Source organism: Vipera berus (assembly GCF_964194415.1).
Source record: "Vipera berus genome assembly, chromosome: 2".
Lineage (NCBI taxonomy): Eukaryota > Metazoa > Chordata > Lepidosauria > Squamata > Viperidae > Vipera > Vipera berus.
The window spans coordinates 265,759,451-265,780,425 of NC_138203.1; the positions used below are offsets into that span (position 1 = coordinate 265,759,451).

The 20,975-nt window shown below is 43.0% G+C and overlaps 1 protein-coding gene across 1 annotated transcript; it reads right to left on the bottom strand.

Annotated features, from left to right (window-relative positions):
- Nucleotides 1-605: 605 nt before the first annotated feature.
- Nucleotides 606-19,169, bottom strand: LOC308663616 (zinc finger protein RFP-like). The gene is made up of 7 exons (XM_081320201.1): nucleotides 18,669-19,169; nucleotides 17,562-17,657; nucleotides 15,129-15,359; nucleotides 13,594-13,616; nucleotides 4,598-4,713; nucleotides 2,279-2,311; nucleotides 606-1,936 (listed from the first exon to the last, which is right to left on the bottom strand). Exons 1-7 carry the CDS (start codon nucleotides 19,095-19,097, stop codon nucleotides 1,425-1,427), a joined length of 1,440 nt encoding a protein of 479 aa, XP_081176327.1. The 5' UTR covers nucleotides 19,098-19,169; the 3' UTR covers nucleotides 606-1,424.
- Between the last annotated feature and the right edge of the window lie 1,806 nt (nucleotides 19,170-20,975).

Here is a 20,975-nt window from a genome sequence, read left to right on the forward strand (position 1 = left end):
TTTTCCCCACTGTCATAATATAATCGCCACACAAATTCTGGTGTGCTGCCTCATTGTGGCTGGAATAGGAAGCGTTCCTGGGAGTGATGAGTGAAGAACTTCAATACATGCTAAGAGTCTTTCTCCTCAGCAGGGTCACTCAAGGTGTGAAGCTTATCCAAGCTACCCAGCTTGAAGCAAGCAGGGTGGCTATAACTGGGCAGCAGCGCACAGGCGACCACACGCGGTGACAGTGACAAAGTCATCAATTCATGAAGTGTGAAAGGTGATGCTAAACCATTCCTGTATTTTTACCAAGAAAACCATATAGATAGAAAATATTGTCATGGAGAAATCGATGTGGTTATTAGCATATGAAAATGACCAGATGGCACATAAACAATATAAAATAGGCCACCATACACACAGTATTAACTGCCATTTTATGTAAAAACCTTCTTTTCCAAATGGTCCTTTAAAACAAGGTTTCATTTTTTATTGCCTATATAACGTGTTTATTTAGGCACATGTTTGTAAATATGTTCCCTGCTCCAATAGTGGATAATGCGAGTAATGTATATGATTTTGTATTAGTGAAAGTCAAGGGAAAAAAAGTCAGTGAAAAATTCACAAAGGAAGTCTTGCTTTGCCACAGAAAAGACATTTGTAGTTTATTCCTCCAAATTTTTCACAAGACACCAAATCTAATACAGGATTACGAGTATTGAAGCACCTGCTTTTTTAATGTTTATTTTATTTTAACATTTATGTAAAAAAAAACAATCAGAAAACAAAAGAAATGGAATAAAAAAGATTTAAAAGCCATGTGAAACTGAACAAGAATTTTCAAATTAGATTAGTACTAACATGTAAAAATAATTTTACATTGATATTAATAAAATAAAATCAGTAATTAGCAGAGGCAATTTATAAAACGTCATCCATCAGAATAAACAATGTGAGTTTCTATCATTAGAATCAGACAAAGTCAAGTACGTTGAAGCCTTGTGTAGAGCACTTATTCTTCTGTCATTTGATTTGACTCCATTTATTATTTTCACCTTGTTTTTCAGTCCATAGGGTCGAAAGGCATTAGATAATGTTTATGCCATCTTCTTTGACAAAATGATAAAGACCTATTACAACAAGGAACTGATGAAGGGACAAGACTACACAACTTTACAGGCTACCATATAATTAAAATCAGTTATTCTAATCCACTTCCTACATTACAGTGCAGACATCATCCACGTTCAGTGTCATATACACAATAAGTCATCTCACTGATCTACACTAACTACATCTGGAGAACCACTTCCACTTTTTAGTACTTGCAACTATTAATGCAGACCAGAACTCCATTCAACATGCATAATTCTTCTTTTAAACTCCTCTTAAATTCAGATTTGATATAATACGGGTGCATCTTCCTCAAAGGAAACTCTTCAGCCATCCAGAGTCAGCTGGGCAAGCAACACCTTAAAAAAGGGGAAAATCCTCTCGCCAGCAAATGATGCTGAGGAGAAAAGGAAGATGGAATCTTTTGTGTCAGCATTGAAGAATTCTACTTGTCCCCTTTCATAGTCCAGAAATACTCTGATTCTCCTGGGAGTACAAAGGAGTGGCAGAGCAGTAACAGGTGAGGTGAGAGCCTGGTATTGGCCAAAATCTCCTTGCAAGGCCCAAATTCCTTCCTCTGGGGTGAGTTTAAGTTCTATCTTCCTCCTCACAGACCCCCTGGCTACTCCTATTGCCCAGATGCCTCCATCTTCCACATTGACTTCCCAATAGTGTCTCCCAGATGTGAATCCTTCACAACCCAGCACACAACAAGAGGACTTGAATCGCTTAGGGTTATGTGGCACATCAGTCCGAGTCACATCCCATCTTGCACTTTTCCGATCCTCAGAAATTATGACTTGGGGGTTTGCCGTGTCTTTGTCAAGGGTTATGTTAACTGCAGGGAGAAAGAGGGAAAGGATGAATGAAACCATTGAAATGAAAGCACTTGTTTTATCAAAACAATAATAATGTAAATAATCCTGTTAGGTAACAGCAGATAAACACCTGTGACTGATCTTGGATTCCCTGTATTGAAGGTAAACCTACAGCACATCCAAGTTCATCCAATATTCACCTGGACAGAATGTTGAGAATTTAAAATCAAAAGTAAAAGCATCAAGCTTAATCTGCTGCATTAAAGTAGCTAACATGTCAAATCTTTCTGTAACCAATAGCCATCATTTCCTTGCAGAGCCAAAGAAACATGAACAAACTTTATTTCAAATTTCATACTTACCCCATTCGGTTCCTAGTTCTGAGGGCAGAGTGTCTAAAAAAAAAAGATAAAAAGGGCATTTCATTTTGAAGAAGCTGTTAATTTTAAAAATGAATAAACTGTTAGAATGTGATGTGCTTGCAATGAATGACTGAAGACGTTCCATTTTGGTTGTGTTGAAGAGCAAATTTTTCCAGGAAAAAAGCCTATACTGTTTTATTGTATTAAAACTTAGTTGATTTTGGCTGATCTTTAAACAGGGGCAGTATGTCAACATAAGACTATCAGAAATGCCAGATTATAGACTATGCCAGGAAGTTGAAAAAGATATTCTAGAGAAAAAGGCAGTGCTAAACCACTTCCATATTTCTACCAAGAAAACAAACAAATCTATCACTCTGTGATGAGCTTGATTTGAGGAAAACTATATATTCCAAAAAATACTGTTCAGAGATTTGGGTAATTTGTGATAATAGTGGTATTTTAAAAAAATATTAAAAAATTTTTTAGTTGATTTATCCAATACATCTAGTTTGCAAGTGGCAATATTGATTTAACATTAAACACATTTATAATATTTATTCAAGGGACGCGGTGGCTCAGTGGGTTAGGACGCTGAGCTTGTCGATCAGAAGGTCGGCAGTTTGGCGGGTCGAATCCCGAGTGCCGCGTAACAGAGTGAGCGCCTGTTACTCGTCCCAGCTTCTGCCAACCTAGCAGTTCGAAAGCACGTAAAAATGCAAGTAGAAAAATAGGGACCACTACGGTGGGAAGGCAACAGCGTTCCGTGTGCCTTTGGCGTCTAGTCATGCCGGCCACATGACCACGGAGACGTCCTCGGAGAAGCGCTGACTCTTCAGCTTTGAAACGGAGATGAGCACCGGCCCCTAGAGTTGGAAACGACTAGCACGCATGTGCGGGGGAACCTTTACCTTTACCTAATATTTATTCAAATTAAAATCACGGATTTTTAGAGTGCTTCTAGAAGACTAATTTCCAGGATAATAAGTCAAAAGAAAAAAAAATATAAATCACTGTAGAAACCTAAAAGGTTTATAAATAGAAATTACACATACAAGGTCATTTCTAACCAGAAAGAAATTAGCAGTAATACCAGGAAATTGCATGGAAAGAAATGAATAAAATCCAAATATGTCATAGATTCTTATTATCATTCACCAGGAAGCTCTAGAGAAAAATATACTGTTCTGTTTGAGCATTTTGTAATACTTTTAAAAGAAGTTTTAAGCTCGATTATTTTCCCCCTGTTGTTCTGTCCAATAAGGTAAAGGTAAAGGTTCCCCCGCACATGCGTGCTAGTCGTTTCCGACTCTAGGGGCTGGTGCTCATCTCTGTTTCAAAGCCGAAGAGCCAGCGCTTGTCCGAGGACGTCTCTGTGGTCATGTGGCCGGCATGACTAGATGCCAAAGGCGCACGGAACGCTGTTACCTTCCCACCGTAGTGGTCCCTTTTTTCTACTTGCATTTTTACGTGCTTTCGAACTGCTAGGTGGGCAGAAGCTGGGACGAGTAACAGGCGCTCACTCTGCTACGCGGCACTCAGGATTTGACCCGCCAAACTGCCGACCTTCTGATCGACAAGCTCAGCGTCCTAACCCACTGAGCCACCGCGTCCCTTTCTGTCCAATAGAAACTACAAAATACAGCTAGTGAGCGCTAACTAGATTGTAGTCAGGATATGACTGCAAAAAAGGGACCTCCAAGGTTTCAAGAAATATACTATGGTATTAGAGCAACCCAGTGAAGTCAGCGTTTGACGAGAGAACTCTGAATGCCTACTTACATGAAGTCCTTGACTTATGACCACAATTGAGCCCAACATTTCTGTTCCAAAGGGAGACAGTTGTTAAGTCAGATTTGCCCCATTTTATGACCTTTCTTGTCACAGTTGTTAAGTTAGTAACATGGTTGCTAAATGAATCTGGCTTCCCCATTGACTTTGCTTGTCAGAAGGTCACAAAAGGGGATCATATGATCCCAGGACACACTGCAACCGTCGTAACTATGAATCAGTTGCCAAGCATCCAGATTTTGATCATGTGACCATGGGGATGCTGCAACGGTTGTTAAGTGTGAAAAATCAGTCATAAGTCACTTTTTTCAATGCTGTTGTAACTTTGAACAGTCACTAAACAAATGGTTGTGAGCCAAGCACTAACTATAGCTATCTGAAGGTAGCAGAGGAAAAGGCAGAAAAACTGGAGGAAACGTCATAGAAAATCCTAAAAAAAGTAAAGCCAGCTGGTTGGGGGAATCCTACGTATGTAACGTTGTTTTGCTGCTGAGTATAATCGTAATTCATATAGCAGATTTTTGGTACCTTTGAGATTCTTCAGCATTTCTGCAAGCACCGTATTTTTCTCTGAAAACTCTTCTAGTCTCTTTTCCATTTTGAGTGGCATCCCCTCAGGGACCTGGAAGGGCTCCTTATCAAACCTAGAAAGAGAAGGATCAGATCATTTTTCCCTCATGGTGCTGATGTCTGTGGAGATTAAGTTGGTTAATATTGTCAGTAAAGGTGGCATGACTCTTGTTTAGAAAAAGAGAAATTTTTCTGAAGTGAGTCGAGCTGCTTTACTAGCAGTATTAATATTCTAATATTCTAATGACAGCCTTTTCTTTTGCAACCCTACAAGATCTGCAAACCTGTGAACCAAGTTATAATAAATGAACTGCCCCACCTTATTAACAGATCCTGTACATCAATTAACATCATCGATACTTTTTTGGGGGATGACCAGCAGTCTAGATCCAAGGAATTGGATTGACTATAAATTAAATTGATGCCCATATCAATGTACTGTTTGCGCTCTCTCTCTCTCTCTCTCTTTTTTACTATCCTATCACTGGCTTGGATCCAGAGTATTTAAAGATTTATATGCTACCTTTTTCAAGCAGTTTCCCTTCTACCCCAGATTTTTGACACATTGACTTGGTATGGAGGGTTAATCATGGTTAATGGGAGTCCCAGTAGTAAAGGCAGTGCATCTATCTATCATCTATCTATCTATCTATCTATCTATCTATCTATCTATCTATCTATCTATCTATCTATCTATCTATCTATTTAATTTGTTAAAGCACTACTACAGGTAGTCCTCAAGTTACAACCATAATTAAGCCTTGAATTATAGTCATAAGTTGTTGCGATAGTAAGTTGAGGCATAATGTGACTGGGTCTGATTTTGGGGTGGGTGGGGTCATTAAGCAACTCTATTTTACCTAATGGGCATTATTTCCCAGAAACCAGAAATAAACACCAGAAATTGGCAAAACCAGTCAAAAACCAGTCACATGACTATAGGAAGCTGCAAACAGCCATAAAGATGAACCAGTAGCCTAACACCCAATGCAATCACATGACTGCAGGGGATGGGGTATGTAGCCATTATAACTCCAAAATCGGGTCATAAATAGCTTTAGGGGGGTCCATCGTATCTTCCTACAGTTTCTAAGCAACTGGTTGTAAATAGAGGACTTATAAATCTAGATTCAATGCATTACTGAAGCTGGTTTTACAATAGTAGAATTTTGAGGCACTATATAGATCCGGGGAAACTGTTGTTGGATTTGGCTATTATTTATAGTTTTTACCAATTAGTTAGACTCTGTTTTTTCATTTCTTGTTGCACAAGGGCAAAATATATCCATTACTGTTTTTTGATTTGATTTGATTTTTTAAAAACCCAAAATCAGGAGTCTGGCAGCATCTTTTCAGACTAGTATGATTTATTAAAAGGCATAAGCTTTCATGAATGTAACTCACTTCATCAATTGGATGGAGTGGCTAAACCAGTGTTTCTCACCCTTAACAACTTTAAGATGTGTGAGGAATTCTGGGAATTGCAGTCCATACATCTTAAAGTTGCCAAGGCTGAGAAACACTTTACTAAATTAATATGGATTTAAATTAGGGAGAGGGAAGAAAGAAGTGTTGTTATGCAAATGCAGGTTTGTTGTTGTTAGCTGCGAAGTCGTGTCCGACCCATCGCGACCCTATGGACAATATTCCTCCAGGCCTTCCTGTCCTCTACCATCTTCTGGAGTCCATTTAAGCTCACGCCTACTGCTTCAGTGACTCCATCCAGCCACCTCATTCTCTGTCGTCCCCTTCTTCTATTGCCCTCGATCTTTCCCAGCATTAGGCTCTTCTCCAGTGAGTCCTTCCTTCTCATTAGGTGGCCAAAGTACTTGAGTTTTAGCTTCAGGATCTGGCCTTCTAAAGAGCAGTCAGGGTTGATCTCCTCTAGGACTGACCGGTTTGATCGCCTTGCAGTCCAAGGGACTCGCAGGAGTCTTCTCCAGCACCACAGTTCAAAGGCCTCAATTCTTTGGCGCTCAGCCTTTCTTATGGTCCAACTTTCACTGCCATACATTGCAACTGGGAAGACCATAGCCTTGACTATACGCACTTTTGTTGACAGGGTGATGTCTCTGCTTTTTAGTGTGCTGTCTAGATTTGCCATGGCTTTCCTCCCCAGGAGCAAGCGTCTTTTAATTTCTTGGCTACAGTCCCCATCTGCAGTGATCTTGGAGCCCAGGAAAATAAAATTTGTCACTACCTCCATTTCTTCCCCATCTATTTGCCAGGAATTGAGAGGGCCAGATGCCATGATCTTGGTTTTCTTAATGTTAAGTTTCAACCCAAGTTTTGCACTCTCCTTCTTCACCCGCAACAAGAGGCTCTTTAGTTCTTCTTCACTTTCTGCCATTAGAGTGGTATCATCTGCGTATCTTAGGTTGTTGATATTTCTTCCGGCAATCTTAATTCCAACTTTTGATTCATCTAGCCCTGCCTTTCTCATGATGTGCTCTGCATATAAGTTAAATAGGCAGGGCGACAGTATACAGCCTTGCCGGACTCCTTTCCCAATTTTGAACCAATCAGTGGTTCCGTGTCCAGTTCTCACTGTTGCTTCTTGATCCGCATATAGGTTTCTCAAGAGACAAATAAGATGGTCTGGTACTCCCATCTCTTTAAGAACTTGCCACAGTTTGTTATGATCCACACAATCAAAGGCTTTAGCATAGTCAATGAAGCAGAAGTAGATGTTTTTCTGGAACTCCCTAGCTTTCTCCATGATCCAGCGTATGTTGGCAATTTGATCTCTAGTTCCTCTGCCTCTTCGAAATCCTGCCTGCACTTCTGGTAGTTCTCGATCCACATACTGCTGAAGTCTAGCTTGTAGGATTTTAAGCATGACTTTACTAGCATGAGAAATGAGTGCAATGGTGCGATAGTTTGAACATTCTTTGGCACTGGCTTTTGTTTGGAATTGGAATGTAAACTGATCTTTTCCAATCCTGTGGCCACTGTTGAGTTTTCCAAATTTGCTGGCAAATTGAGTGTAGCACTTTTACTGCACTGTCTTTTAAGATTTTGAATAGCTCAGCTGGAATACTGTCACCTCCACTAGCTTTGTTGTTGCTCAGCTTTTCTAAGGCCCACTTCACCTCACATTCTAGGATGTCTGGCTCGAGGTCAGTGACCACATCATTGTGATTATCTGGGACGTTAAGCTCATTCTTGTATAGTTCTTCTGTGTAATTTTGCCACCTCTTCTTAATCTCTTCTGCCTCTGTTAGGTCCCTGCCATTTTGGTCCTTTATCATGCCCATTTTTGCATTAAACGTTCCCTTCATTTCTCCAATTTTCTTGAAAAGATCTCTGGTCCTCCCTATTCTATTATTTTCTTCTATTTCTTTGCACTGTTCATTTAAGAAGGCATTCTTATCTCTTCTAGCTATTCTCTGGAATTCTGCATTCAATTGGGTGTATCTTTCTTTTTCTCCCTTGCCTTTCGCTTCCCTCCTTTCCTCAGCTATTTGCAAAGCTTCCTCAGACAGCCATTTTGCTTTCTTGCATTTCTTTTTCTTTGGGATGGTTTTGGTTGCTACCTGTTGTACAATGTCGCGAACCTCTGTCCATAGTTCTTCAGGCACTCTGTCTATCAGATCTAATTCCTTAAATCTATTTGTCACCTCTACTGTATATTCAACAGGGATATGATTTAATTCATACCTGAGTGGCCTAGTGCTTTTCCCTACTTTCTTCAGTTTAAGCCTAAACTTTGCAAGGAGAAGCTCATGGTCTGAGCCACAGTCAGCTCCTGGTCTTGTTTTTACTGACTGTATAGAGCTTCTCCATCTTTGGCTGCAGAGCATATAGTCAATCTGATTTCTGTGTTGACCATCTGGTGATGTCCATGTGTAGAGCCGTCTCTTGGGTTGTTGGAAAAGAGTGTTTGCTATGACCATCGTATTCTCTTGACAGAATTCTATCAGCCTGTGCCCTGCTTCATTTTGCACTCCAAGGCCAAACTTGCCTGTTATTCCAGTTATCTTTTGGCTTCCTACTTTAGCATTCCAATCCCCCATGATGATAAGGACATCATTTTTTGGTGTTAGTTCTATAAGGTGCTGTAGTGCTTCATAGAACTGGTCAATTTCATCCTCTTCAGCACTGGTGGTTGGGGCATAGACCTGGACTACTGTGATATTGAATGGTTTGCCTTGGATTCGAACTGAGATCATTCTGTCATTTTGAGGATTGTATCCCAGTATTGCTTTTCCTACTCTTTTATTGACTATGAAGGCTACTCCATTTCTTCTTAAGGATTCTTGCCCACAGTAGTATACCTGATGGTCATCTGAATTAAATTCACCCATTCCTGTCCATTTTAGTTCGCTGATACCTAAGATGTCAATGTTCAGTCTTGTCATCTCTTGTTTGACCACGTCCAGTTTTCCTTGATTCATGGATCTTACATTCCAGGTTCCTATGGAGAAAAAATCTTTACAGCATCGGACTTTCCTTTCACCACCAGACATATCCACAGCTGAGCGTCCTTTCGGCTTTGGCCCAGTCGCTTCATTCTTTCTGGCGCTACTAGTACTAGCCCTCTGCTCTTCCCCAGTAGCATATTGGACGCCTTCCGACCTGAGGGGCTCATCTTCCAGCGTCATATCGTTTTGCCTTTTGGTACTGTCCATAGGGTTTTCATGGCAAAGATACTGGAGTGGTTTGCCATTTCCTTCTCCAGTGGATCACGTTTTGTCAGAACTCTCTGCTATGACCTTTCCGTCTTGGGTGGCCCTGCACGGCATAGCTCATAGCTTCATTGAATTACGCAAGCCCCTTCGCCACGACAAGGCAGTAATCCATGAAGGGGAAATGCAGGTTACAAGTGCCTTATTGACTATTGAAATGGGTTACAAATAGATTGTATATGTTAAGATCTGAGATTGCTTGAAAGCTTTTGATATATGTGACCCATAATCTCCTACTCAATTATGCTGATAGAGTTTGTTTCAGAACAGTTCTGGGAGGTTAAAATGCACTGCTATAGTTTTGCACTGGTTTGTACACCAGAGTCAAACATGCATTTTATTCATTATTTTGCACAATCTGACCTGTTTATTCTACATAGATGTTGATACTTATCAAATAGAAAGAGCATGTGACAGTACTCCTAATCCTGTCTTTAAAGTTATTTGGGGCTAGTGATGGTGCTATTGATATAAATATGGGTGCAAAAATAGATGTTTGGATCCAGTCCCCAAGTTGATGCCATTTTCCTGCTGTTTCTATTTGCCTGTGAAAAAAATGCTTCAGCCACAATAGTAGTTTGTTTGCAAGTATGAGCTGTCACCCAAGGCCTAAGAAAGTGCCATATCTTTGCCCAGTGTGGGCTGTAGCTTATTTATTTGTTTGTTTACTTACTTTACTCATTTACTTGATTTTTACCCCATCTTTATTACTTTATAAGTAACTCAAGGCAATGAACATGCCCAGTACTTTTTTTCCTTATTTTCCCCCACAAAAAAAATCCCTATGAGGAGGATTGAGCTGAGAAAGAAAGACTGGTCCAAAGTCACCCAGCTGACTTTCATGCCTACGGTGGGACTAGAACTCTCAGTCTCCTGCTTTCTAGACTGGCATTTTAACCATTGCACCATAAAGAGGAGCAGTAAATTATTTCTATGTCTTTCAACTAGTAACTTCCTATCTCATGCTATACTGTTCTTCTATATTTTGGCACAAAGTAGAATGACAGTACTATGTTTTCAAAGAGGCCGACTTTGTCTCTGTATTGCTAGCACTTAAAGGGAAAAAAAAATATTCCAAACAATAGAGACTCTTCTTTCTGATTATCCATCGTAATGACGTTTATAGTTGCTGTGGGTAGAATTGGTGTTTTTCTTAGTTAATCTACATAACATATTCGTTATGTATATATAGGGGTGTGGGTCTATATACATATGTTGTGTATAGTATGTTTAGGTATGTGTCGTGTATGTGTTTCACTTTGAGAGCGGGCAACTAAATTTCATTTTTGATCTGTGCCATTGTGCCCACAGTAAAAAAATGACAATAAAGATTATCTTATCTATCTTATCTTATCTATAACGTGCCCTTTTTCATGTCTCTTTCATCTGTGGCATTGTATCATTTCTTCATGGCTCAATGCATCATTTTGTACCTAGAAAATTTATTCGTGAATATGTGGACAACACGCGGTCCTTCCTTGTTTCCTGCGTGTCCTACTTTTCACCTATTTTTACTTTCCGTCCAAATGGCGGCATATACACTGCTATTAGTATGAAGTAGAATTGTAGTCTTAATTAGGATTGTTAGGACATTGATTAGAACTGTGTGGACATGCTCTCAAAATGACCAGCAAATCTTTCCTCTCTCCAAAATTTGCCCAGCTATGCCTGAGTACTGTATAGCAACTAGAAATGTTTGACAAGAATTCTCTGAAATGCCATCCTGGTTATCTACCTCCCAGTTTCTGATTATGTTTTTCCCCATATTACTGTAAGAAAAGCTTCCTTCAATGGAGTTAGCAGACCTGGGTGAACCCCGGAAAAGAAGCAAAATAGCAAATTCTAAAGTGGCAACTCCAGAGACAGAAGTCGTGCTTTGAAAGCTCAAACCCCCAGGTTATTCTAGACTAGGGGTAGGCAACCTTGGCTCTTTTATGACTCGTGGACTTCAACTCCCAGAATTCCTGAACCAGCCATGCTGGCTCAGGAATTCTGGGAGTTGAAGTCCACGAGTCATAAAAGAGCCAAGGTTGCCTACCCCTGCTCTAGACTCTGCTCTTAAAACACTTATGGCTGATCAACAGAATCTCTACCTAGTTACAGTAGTCAGAACTGACAAGAAGGACCCATCTTCGTGTCTCTGCAGCAAGATGCTTTGCTAACCCGTTTTCCAGAACATATCCTAACAATGCTGCCTTCCATCTCATCTCAGTCCACCGTGAAGGCAGCTGATATCCTATCTAACAGTTCCCATTTTAGTTTTCCTCTTTCCAATATAAGACTTGCTATAGCAACAGCGTCCAACGTTGGTGATGGTAGACTCATGAACTGGGATCTGCCTAGCTCCTCTTGGCCATTCTAGTCTGCTGCAGAGATACCTTCTCACCTCTCATCACTGCTCTTCATGGACCTTTGGGCCACAGTGTAGAAGATGGCAGAAGCCACAGAGGTATCTGCTCCCTTACTGCCTGACTGGGCTTTACAGAGACTTCTTACATTATAATACTGTGTTTCCCTGGAAGAGTTCTAGACAGTTTTAAAGACTACTGATTTTTGCAAGAGTACTAAAGTTGTGTTTAAAAAAATGGACTAGCCCAGTGATGGCGAACCTTTTAGAGACCCAGTGCCCAAACTGCAACCCAAAACCCACTTACGTATTGTCGGGTGCCGGGTGGGCATGGCCCAGTGGGTGGTTGTGGCCAATTGGGTGGGCGTGGCAATTGGGTGGGCGTGGCCCATTGGGTGGGTATGGCTGCAGTGGTAATGGTAGACTGGGTGGGACTAAAAAGTTCAATCAATCAATTCCAACTTTACGAGATCTTTTTTTCCCCCCGAGAAGTTGAAATTGATTGATTGAACCTGTTTTTTTTCCACATGATGGCGCAGCCCTAAAGCGAAAAGGTTTTTAAAACCCAGCTGAAGGCCTAGGACTGGGGTGATGATGCCCATGCACACAGAGAGGGCTCTGCATGCCACCTGTGGCACGCGTGCCATAGGTTCGCCACCACAGGACTAGCCTATTGGTTAATTTAAAGGGAAAGGGTTTCTACCAGCTGTTTGTCGCTGGTTTTGTTCCAAATGAACGTGTTATAGGTTTTCTGCTACTTCTGCTGATAAGGGATTGCACGCAGGTTTTGTTCTATGTGTGGCAGGGAGAGTTCCATGGCCTACTTCAGAGGGCTGATGGTACACAGTCTCTTGCTGCACTTTGTGGCACTTATTAACTTGGGACACTGGTGGGGTGAAATTGTCAAAGACTTCTGCCTTCAGCTTGAGCGACAGGTCACAGACACAGGGGCTGCTGGCCACAATCCGGTACCAACCTCCCTTCCCTGTGCACTTCTTACTGCTTTGCCTGACAGACAGACAGGCTGCATGCACAGCACACGGCATAGATCAAAGCGAGAGGCTGCTCTCTTGATGTTCCCCACATCCCTTTGTTTGCCCTGTGACCTGTTAGGGGGTTACTTTTGAATATGGATCTAGAGCTCTTCTAGAAGACAGCTAAGCCATTATCCAAGCAATAGCCTGGGTATAAGGTCATGTAGGAAGGGGAGGAGTTTACGGCAAAATGGAAATTCACTCCCCTGCAGTGCATGTGCAACCTATCAGAAAGACCATTTTGGAGGCACTGGTTTAGTGCCCTACCAGAAATAGCTGAAAGTGATAGGATACATAGGCAGAGAAAATCTACTGCAATGGCCTATATCACTCAGGAAGCTTGAAAAGCAGCTAAAACTTCTATCCCAGGAATCTGTCCAAGCCCACGCATCACATATTAAGAATATGGTGGCTGATTTTCCTGCTGGCTAAGGATGCTCCATGGGAGGGGAAATAAAACCAGGACAATTCACCAACTACTTTCCCACATGAAAACTCTTTAAAGGCAGAAACAGCCACCAACCACATCACTGAGGCAGAATATATATATATATATTGGCCAGGCTAGATTTCTGCTGGTCAAGGACCATGCCTACGATCATGCTTGTAAAGAAAAGCCTTTGTATAGGTCAGGGCTCTTCAAACTTGGCTTTTATGACTTGTGGACTTCAACTCCCAGAATTCATCAGCCAGCGTGCCTGGCTGATGAATTCTGGGAGTTGAAGTCCACAAGTCATAAAAGGGCCAAGTTTGAAGAGCCCTGGCATAGGTCAACGTCTAATGCAGAAGCCAAAAGCTTTCAAAGGCAAACTATCTGCCCCCCCCAAAAAGCAAGGGCACCTTTGAGGAAAATGTGCCTCTAGTTGTGTGTGTGAAGCCACATACCTGCACAATGTGCTTCTGATATCCTAGAGAAAGAAAAGTGTGGGAGGGGAGAGAAAGACAGGAACTCTGCATGACAATGAATATAACAGTTGATTCTCATTAGAGCCACTATATCTGAAGAACAGAGAAAGTATATTTGAGAAACTGATGCGACTGCTTTTAGGTTGTCCTCTAATCATTATAAGGAAAAGGACCCCCGTGGAAAAATGAATGAATCGGAATGAAAGCATAGGATAATACACAGTTCTAAGGTTGGTGATCATGGGGGGGGGGACTTGTAGAGCAAATTTTAGCAAAAAATACATCTAACAATATTGTTCACTATTTCTATAGTATGTTCTCAGATGGCATGAAATGTTAAATGCATACAACAACACATCAATACAAAACATTATATTGCTTTGCGGGTCAGGAAGGATGAGGTGAAACATCAAATGTTAGTCTCAACAACAGTCACGTTCTAACTTTTTTCATTCGACATTATTGATGTTACACATTTAAACGTCCAAGCAGCGTGCATGCAAACCACTGCAGCACAAAAACAGATTTCGCCAGAGAGTATCTGCAATGGACTGACATTGATTGTTAAGTAAAGATAGGGGAATTTTTGAAATCAAAACAATCCCCAGTTCCATTTTTGATCTGAAATACTAGCAATGAATTCTCTCCAAGAATACAGATATACTAATAATAAACAAAGAATTAAAAGCTTTTGGTTTCAGGTTATTAGCAGATTATTTTTTTTGTAAAAATTGCTTTATGAGGATTTGGGGTAAAAAACAATGCATACAAAATGGTAATCAAGATAGAAAGAGATTCTACTTCTGTTGCTTAGGGATTTGGGTGGGTTAGGCAGGAGACGGGATAGTCACGCAGGTGCCTATTTCTGTCTGTGCTTTTAGAATATAGATTTTTTTTTATTTCCAAAAGTATTCCTCTTTGTGGACTTTTCTGTAGGAACTGAGAAATAACCTCTTCAAATCGAATCATAACCTATATCCAAAACCATTCCTTCAAGTGGAATTCTCTATTTACTCCTTTATATAACAGAATCACAGAATATATAGATTGAAAGGGAGCTTGAGATCCTCTAGTCCAGGGGTTGGCAACCTTGGCTCTTTTATGACTTGTGGACTTCAACTCCCAGAACCAGGGCTGGCTCAGGAATTCTGGGAGTTGAAGTCCATGAGTCATAAAAGAGCCAAGGTTGCCTACCCCTGATCTAGTCAAACCCCAATCCCAGTGCAGGAATCTGCAATTACAGTGTCTCTGACAGATGGCCATCCTGCCTGTTTTAACACCTCCAGTGAAGAGGGTCCATCCCAGGGGTAGGCAACCTTGGCTCTTTTATGACTCATGGACTTCAACTCCCAGAATTCCTGAGTCAGCAGGGAGTTGAAGTCCATGAGTCATAAAAGAGCCGTGGTTGCCTACCCCGGTCCATCCCATCACACAGGGCAGCTATGTAAGGCTTCCTCACAATGTATCTGGCACACCTTCTTTTCAAGGTTCCCCTCTGAAGCCACCCCTCTCACCTGAAGGAATTCACTGTCTGGCTGCTCCAGCTTCTCTTCTATCTCATCAATCAGGATAGTAAGAGCAACAATTTCATCAGAAACCTTCGTGTCATATATTTTCTGATGCTTGACAATCTCCCTTTCCATCTCCTTCAGCTGGGCCAGCAGAAGCTTCTCTTGTTCATCCAAAAAGTGGTGCATTTGCTCAAATTCCATCACCACCTTTTGCCTCTCGGTGTCTGTTTGATTCTGTAGTATGATAGAGAGATGCATATGAGAAAAGGGCAGGGAAAGGTTTTCAGAAGATAAGCAGTCACTGGATGCCCGGATGCAATTTCCTAAAATAAGAGGCAAGGATCTGAGTTATTGGGCCTTGAACCCGGCTTGTCAAGATGGGCAAAGCAGCTGGTCAGGCCAGGTCACAGTCAGGATGAGAGACAGCCCAAAACTCCAAGAATTGTACTCAGTTCTTTTTTTGTAAAAGAAAAAGGTGCCGGAACTCACACGTCATACAACCCGCCTTGCCTAACATACAAGGTTCCATCCAAAAAAGGTGCCGGAACTCCATTCTGAGCATTCTATGACAAAAAAAGCCCTGATTGTACTGTTTTCTTTTAAAATGTTTTCTTAAGTTTCATTGTAAGCTAAAAATATAGAAGAAAGAAAAGTTAAAAAAACGGAGGGAAAGGGAAAAAGTGCAGAGAGAAGCAAATGACAATGACTTCCAATTTCCTTTGGTGCAGGAGATTACAAAAATATGTAACTTCAAACTTTTGCTTTATATTTCACGGTATTTCAAGCCATTTCTTTAATTACAAAATCATTCTAATCATCAAAACCTAAAATCAAACTTTTACTTTTTTACAGTTTCAAGCAAAAAGTCCAAAAGTGGTTTCTGAGTAGAAACAAAACTAGATAAATTATTTCCTTTAATTAAAAAGTCAATTTTATCATATTTGCTAACTCTGCCACCTTTTCCATCCGCTCTTTCGATCCACTCAGAAGTTCTGGGTACTCCAACGCTGGAGGTTTTTAATAATAATAATAATAATAATAATTTTATTTATATACCGCCCTTCTCCCGAGGGACTCAGGGCGGTGAACAGGGCAAACATATAAAAATACAAAGATACAAAAGTTAAAAAGAATTAAACACAATGCCCAGCTAAAACAATAAATAGATATATTAAAAACAACAATAAAATCCCAACCCATCCCCCATCAGGCCAGGCCGGCTTGTTCAAATAAGTGAGTCTTCAGATCGCGTCGGAAGGAGCGAAGGTCGGGCACCATCCGGAGCTCGACCGGCAACCGATTCCATAAATCCGGGGCACCCACAGAGAAGGACCTCCCCCTGGGGGCCACCAGACGACATTCTCTGACCGGTGGCACCCTGAGGAGACCCTCTCTGTGGGAACGCACAGGGCGGAGGGAAGTTGATGCCGGCAGCAGGTGATCCCTGAGGTACTCCGGACCCATGCCATGTAGAAGAGATTGGACAACCATTTGTCTAAAATAGTAGAGTTTCCTGCTTGAGCAGGGGGTTGGACTAGAAGGCCTCCAAGGTCCCTTCCAACTCTGTTATTGTTATTCTTCCATTGTGGGAATTAGTGTGCTTCCATCAAACTGCACTGTTTCCAAAATATAAAGAATTCAAGGGAAAGGAAACCTGGTGTTACATTTATTTTATTTATTTATTTATTTTATTTATATACCGCCCTTCTCCTGAAGGACTCAGGGCGGTGTACAGGGCAATAAAAATAAGAATACATTAGTTAAAATAATATTAAAACCCAAATCCATCAGGCCAGGCCGGCTTGTTCGAATAGATAGGTTTTTAGATCACGCCGGAAGGAGCGAAGGTCGGGGGCCATCCGGAGTTCAGCTGGTAAGCGGTTCCAAAGGACTAGAGCACCCACCGAGAATGCTCTCCCCCTGGGGGTCACCAGCCGACATTCTCTGACCGGTGGTACCCTGAGGAGGCCCTCTCTGTGGGAACGTATAGGACGGAGGGACGATGACACCGGCAGTAGGTGCTCCCGTAGGTAATCCGGACCCATGCCATGTAGGGCTTTGTATGTCATCACTAGCACCTTGAATTTCACCCGGAAGGCAACTGGAAGCCAGTGCAGCTCACGGAGCAGAGGTGTAATATGGGAGTATCGGGAGACCCCCAAAAGAACTCGTGCAGCTGCACTCTGTACCAGCTGAAGCTTCCGAGTGGTTCTCAAGGGCAGCCCCATGTAAAGAGCGTTGCAGTAGTCTAGACGAGAGGTCACAAGTGCATGGGTGACTGTACGTAAGGCATCCAGGTCTAGATACATAAACAGAACAGCAAACTTCTGGGGTGGGAGAAGCAGAGTAGAGAAAGAGCATTTGGGGAGGGGGGAGGGGAGAATTTAAGCATCCAGCAAGCCCCTGAAATCTTGACAACAAAGTCTATATACTAACCAGAGATTCCTGATGTCTAACCTCTCCAGCCATTTTTAGTCGAAGAAGTTTCTCTAGTTCTTCCTTCAGTTTCTGCAGACGGCATTCAATTTCTTTCTAAAGAAAGAGAAGCTGAGTTTTAAATTATTTAGTTATAATCAATTGTCCCCTTTCCTCCTCAGATTTGTACCTAGCAATACCTGGCTGAAAATGTTATGCAAAGGAGAACTTGGTTAATGGGTGGCTCAGAGACCGCCAGATAATCACTCGTGATGGGGTTGTGATTGTGTATCACATCAGGAATCAGGTGGTTGAGCATGGGAAAGATTTCTACAACTTCGAGAAGCAGCTTGAAAGAAATGGCAAGGGCAAAAAGGTGGGGTTATCTGAAAAAGCAACATTGGACAATACCTGAACCTTGCACTGAATGAAGTGGGGGGTTATGACACATCTTTCTTTGCATGGGAAATCTAAAATGCTGACCTGCTCATGGATGCCCAGAGCCTTTGGAGTGCTGGGCAACTGTCCTGAGCCATACCTAGAGGGGCGTTTTATTTAAAATATATGGGTAGTCCTTGACTTACAGTCACAATTGAGCCCAAAATCACATCACCCCACGACATTGCAACCATCGTAAATGCATGCCAGATGCCGAGCATCCAGATTTTGATATGTGACCACGGGCATGCTGCAACGGTAGTAAGTGTGAAAACAAGTCACTTTTATCAGTGCACTGTAACTTTGAACGGTCACTAAACAGTTGTAGGTCAAGGACTACCTGTAATTTTTTTTATCTGTAATTACCAAAGGGATCCGGTCACTAAACAGTTGTAGGTCAAAGACTACCTGTAATTTTTTTTATCTGTAATTACCAAAGGGATCTGTATTTTTCACTGGAGGTGGCAAACCTAGCTGTTAAAATATTACAAGAGTTGTTTCCAGGCTTCCACACCTGCTAAAAAGATCGAGGCAGGATGCAGGCAGGAGAAATAGGGACAGGGTTCAGAGGAAGATTTTGCTCTCCCCCAGCCTCCAGGGACTTTCAACCTGACCTGGAGATGCCCGGAAGGAGACCAAGCGCGCGCAAACCTTGTGCGGGGCAGAGGGCGCGCGCGCGCCTCCTGGTACCTTGTAGTCCTGGGCGGCTTCTTCGATGGGGAAGACCGTGTGGCTCCGGTGGGCTCGCGCCTCTCTGCAGATACAACAAATGAGGCTTTCTTCCTCGCTGCAAAAGAGCTTCAGCGCCTCCTGATGCTTTTCGCACAGCGGCCTCCCCTCCTCTCCTTCTTGCCCGGCGGCCCCTTGCAAGGCGTGCAAGCTCAGCCGCCTGGTGATTTCCACCACGTTTCCCAGCTCCCGGTTGGGTCTCAAATTCCTATGCAGGGCAATTTCCCGGCATTGCGGGCAGGAGAAGTTGGTGCTCTGGTCCTTCCAGCACTGGGTGATGCAGGCGCGGCAAAAACTGTGGCCGCAAGGGATGGAAACCGGGTCTCGGAAATACTCCAGGCACACGGAGCAAGTGGCTTCCTTGTGCAGGCTTTCCACCGGGTTCTCCATGGCCACCGAGTGGTTTCCCCCTCCTTGTCCCCGGATCAACTGTACCGGTAGAGTCTAGCTAGCAGATGAACAGAACTATGGAAAGAATGGCTCTGATCTGCGCGCTCCGCCCGCCGGAGAAACGTCACCTTCTCTGTGCTGTCGCCGAAGGAGGGGGGGCTTGGTCAGTCCGTCTATTTACCCTGATTTCCAAAATCGGGGTGGATTTGGGACGGGAGGGACACCAGGTGGCAGAAGGCGCAAGCTGCTGCAGTTGCCCCCCACCCCTTGAGTTCAGTCAGGCGCGTCTGGAACAAGGCCCGAAGCCTGCAAAGCATCTCTTTGCGGAAACTGTCGCTGCACCCGCCTCAGTTCCGCACGGCCGATGCGAGGGGTTCGCAGCGCCAATGAAGCAGCCGCGCTGCAGAGGTCTGGGGTGGGCTGACCCCTCTGTTCGAGCCCCCGGAGGAAGAGCTTGGTCGACGTCAAGCCGCTACTCAGTTAGGCGGCTGCGCGTTCCCGTCCTCCATCCCGGCTGCCTGCTGGAAAATGGGGATGGGGTGGTGGTGGTGAAGAGACTGGCAAATTGCATTCAGAACAGAACAGAATAATAAGAGTTGGAAGGGACCTTGGAGGTCTTCTAGTCCACCCCCCCTGCACAAGCAGGAAACCCTATGCCATTCCGGACAATTGGCTGTCCAGTCTGTTCCTAGAAGCCTCCAGTGATGGAGCACCTACACATGAAGGCAAGCCGTTCCACTGATTAATTATTCTATTAGGAATTTTTTCCCTTTAATTCTAGGTTCCTTCATTCCTTCCTCAGAGGTGGGAGGGGCAACTGGGGGAAACTGCTCTCAGCTTTGCCAATTGGGGGACACAATGAGGTCTATAGTTGGAGAAAAATCTGTGGTGGTGGTGGGGGGAGATTTCTCTTCCATCCCATTTGCAACTTACAGGTTTTCTCTCCCTTCCCATGTTGGGGTTCAGTTCTGTCACTGCACTCTACTTTACCTTAACAAGTTCTACAGTTCTTCAGTCTTCCAACACTTGAATAGTGGTTAACATGCTGGCCTAGAATCAGGAGACTGAGTTCTACTCCAGCCCTAGGCTTGACAATAGATTGGGTGATTTTGAGCCAGTAAGTGACTCTCTTCCTCTCAGGCCAGTCTACCTCACAGTGTTGTGGGGAAAATAGGAGGAAAGAGTGATAGGTATGTTTGCTGCCTTGAGTTATTTATTGTTGTTGTTAGTTGCGAAGTCGTGTCCGACCCATCGCGACCCTATGGACAATGTTCCTCCAGGCCTTCCTGTCCTCTACCATCTTCTGGAGTCCAGTTAAGCTCACGCCTACTGCTTCAGTGACTCCATCCAGCCACCTCATTCTCTGTCGTCCCCTTCTTCTATTGCCCTCAATCTTTCCCAGCATTAGGCTCTTCTCCAGTGAGTCCTTCCTCCTCATTAGGTGGCCAAAGTATTTGAGTTTTAGCTTCAGGATCTGGCCTTCTAAAGAGCAGTCAGGGTTGATCTCCTCTAGGACTGACCGGTTTGATCGCCTTGCAGTCCAAGGGACTCGCAGGAGTCTTCTCCAGCACCAGAGTTCAAAGGCCTCAATTCTTTTGCGCTCAGCCTTTCTTATGGTCCAACTTTCACTGCCATACATTGCAACTGGGAAGACCATAGCCTTGACTATACGCACTTTTGTTGACAGGGTGATGTCTCTGCTTTTTAGTGTGCTGTCTAGATTTGCCATGGCTTTCCTTCCTAGGAGCAAGCGTCTTTTAATTTCTTGACTACAGTCCCCATCTGCAGTGATCTTGGAGCCCAGGAAAATAAAATCTGTCACTACCTCCATTTCTTCCCCATCTATTTGCCAGGAATTAAGAGGGCCGGATGCCATGA

Bases quoted from the DNA above. Each gene is read 5' to 3' on its own strand.
- LOC308663616 (XM_081320201.1), bottom strand. From the start codon at position 19,097: ATGGAGAACCCGGTGGAAAGCCTGCACAAGGAAGCCACTTGCTCCGTG. The intron at 13,617-15,128 runs GTGAGAGGGGTG...TTCTTTCTCTAG, and splicing joins CAGACAGTGAATTCCTTCAG to GATATCAGAAGCACATTGTG. The intron at 2,312-4,597 runs GTACCAAAAATC...TTTTTTTTTTAG, and splicing joins AATGCTGAAGAATCTCAAAG to ACACTCTGCCCTCAGAACTA.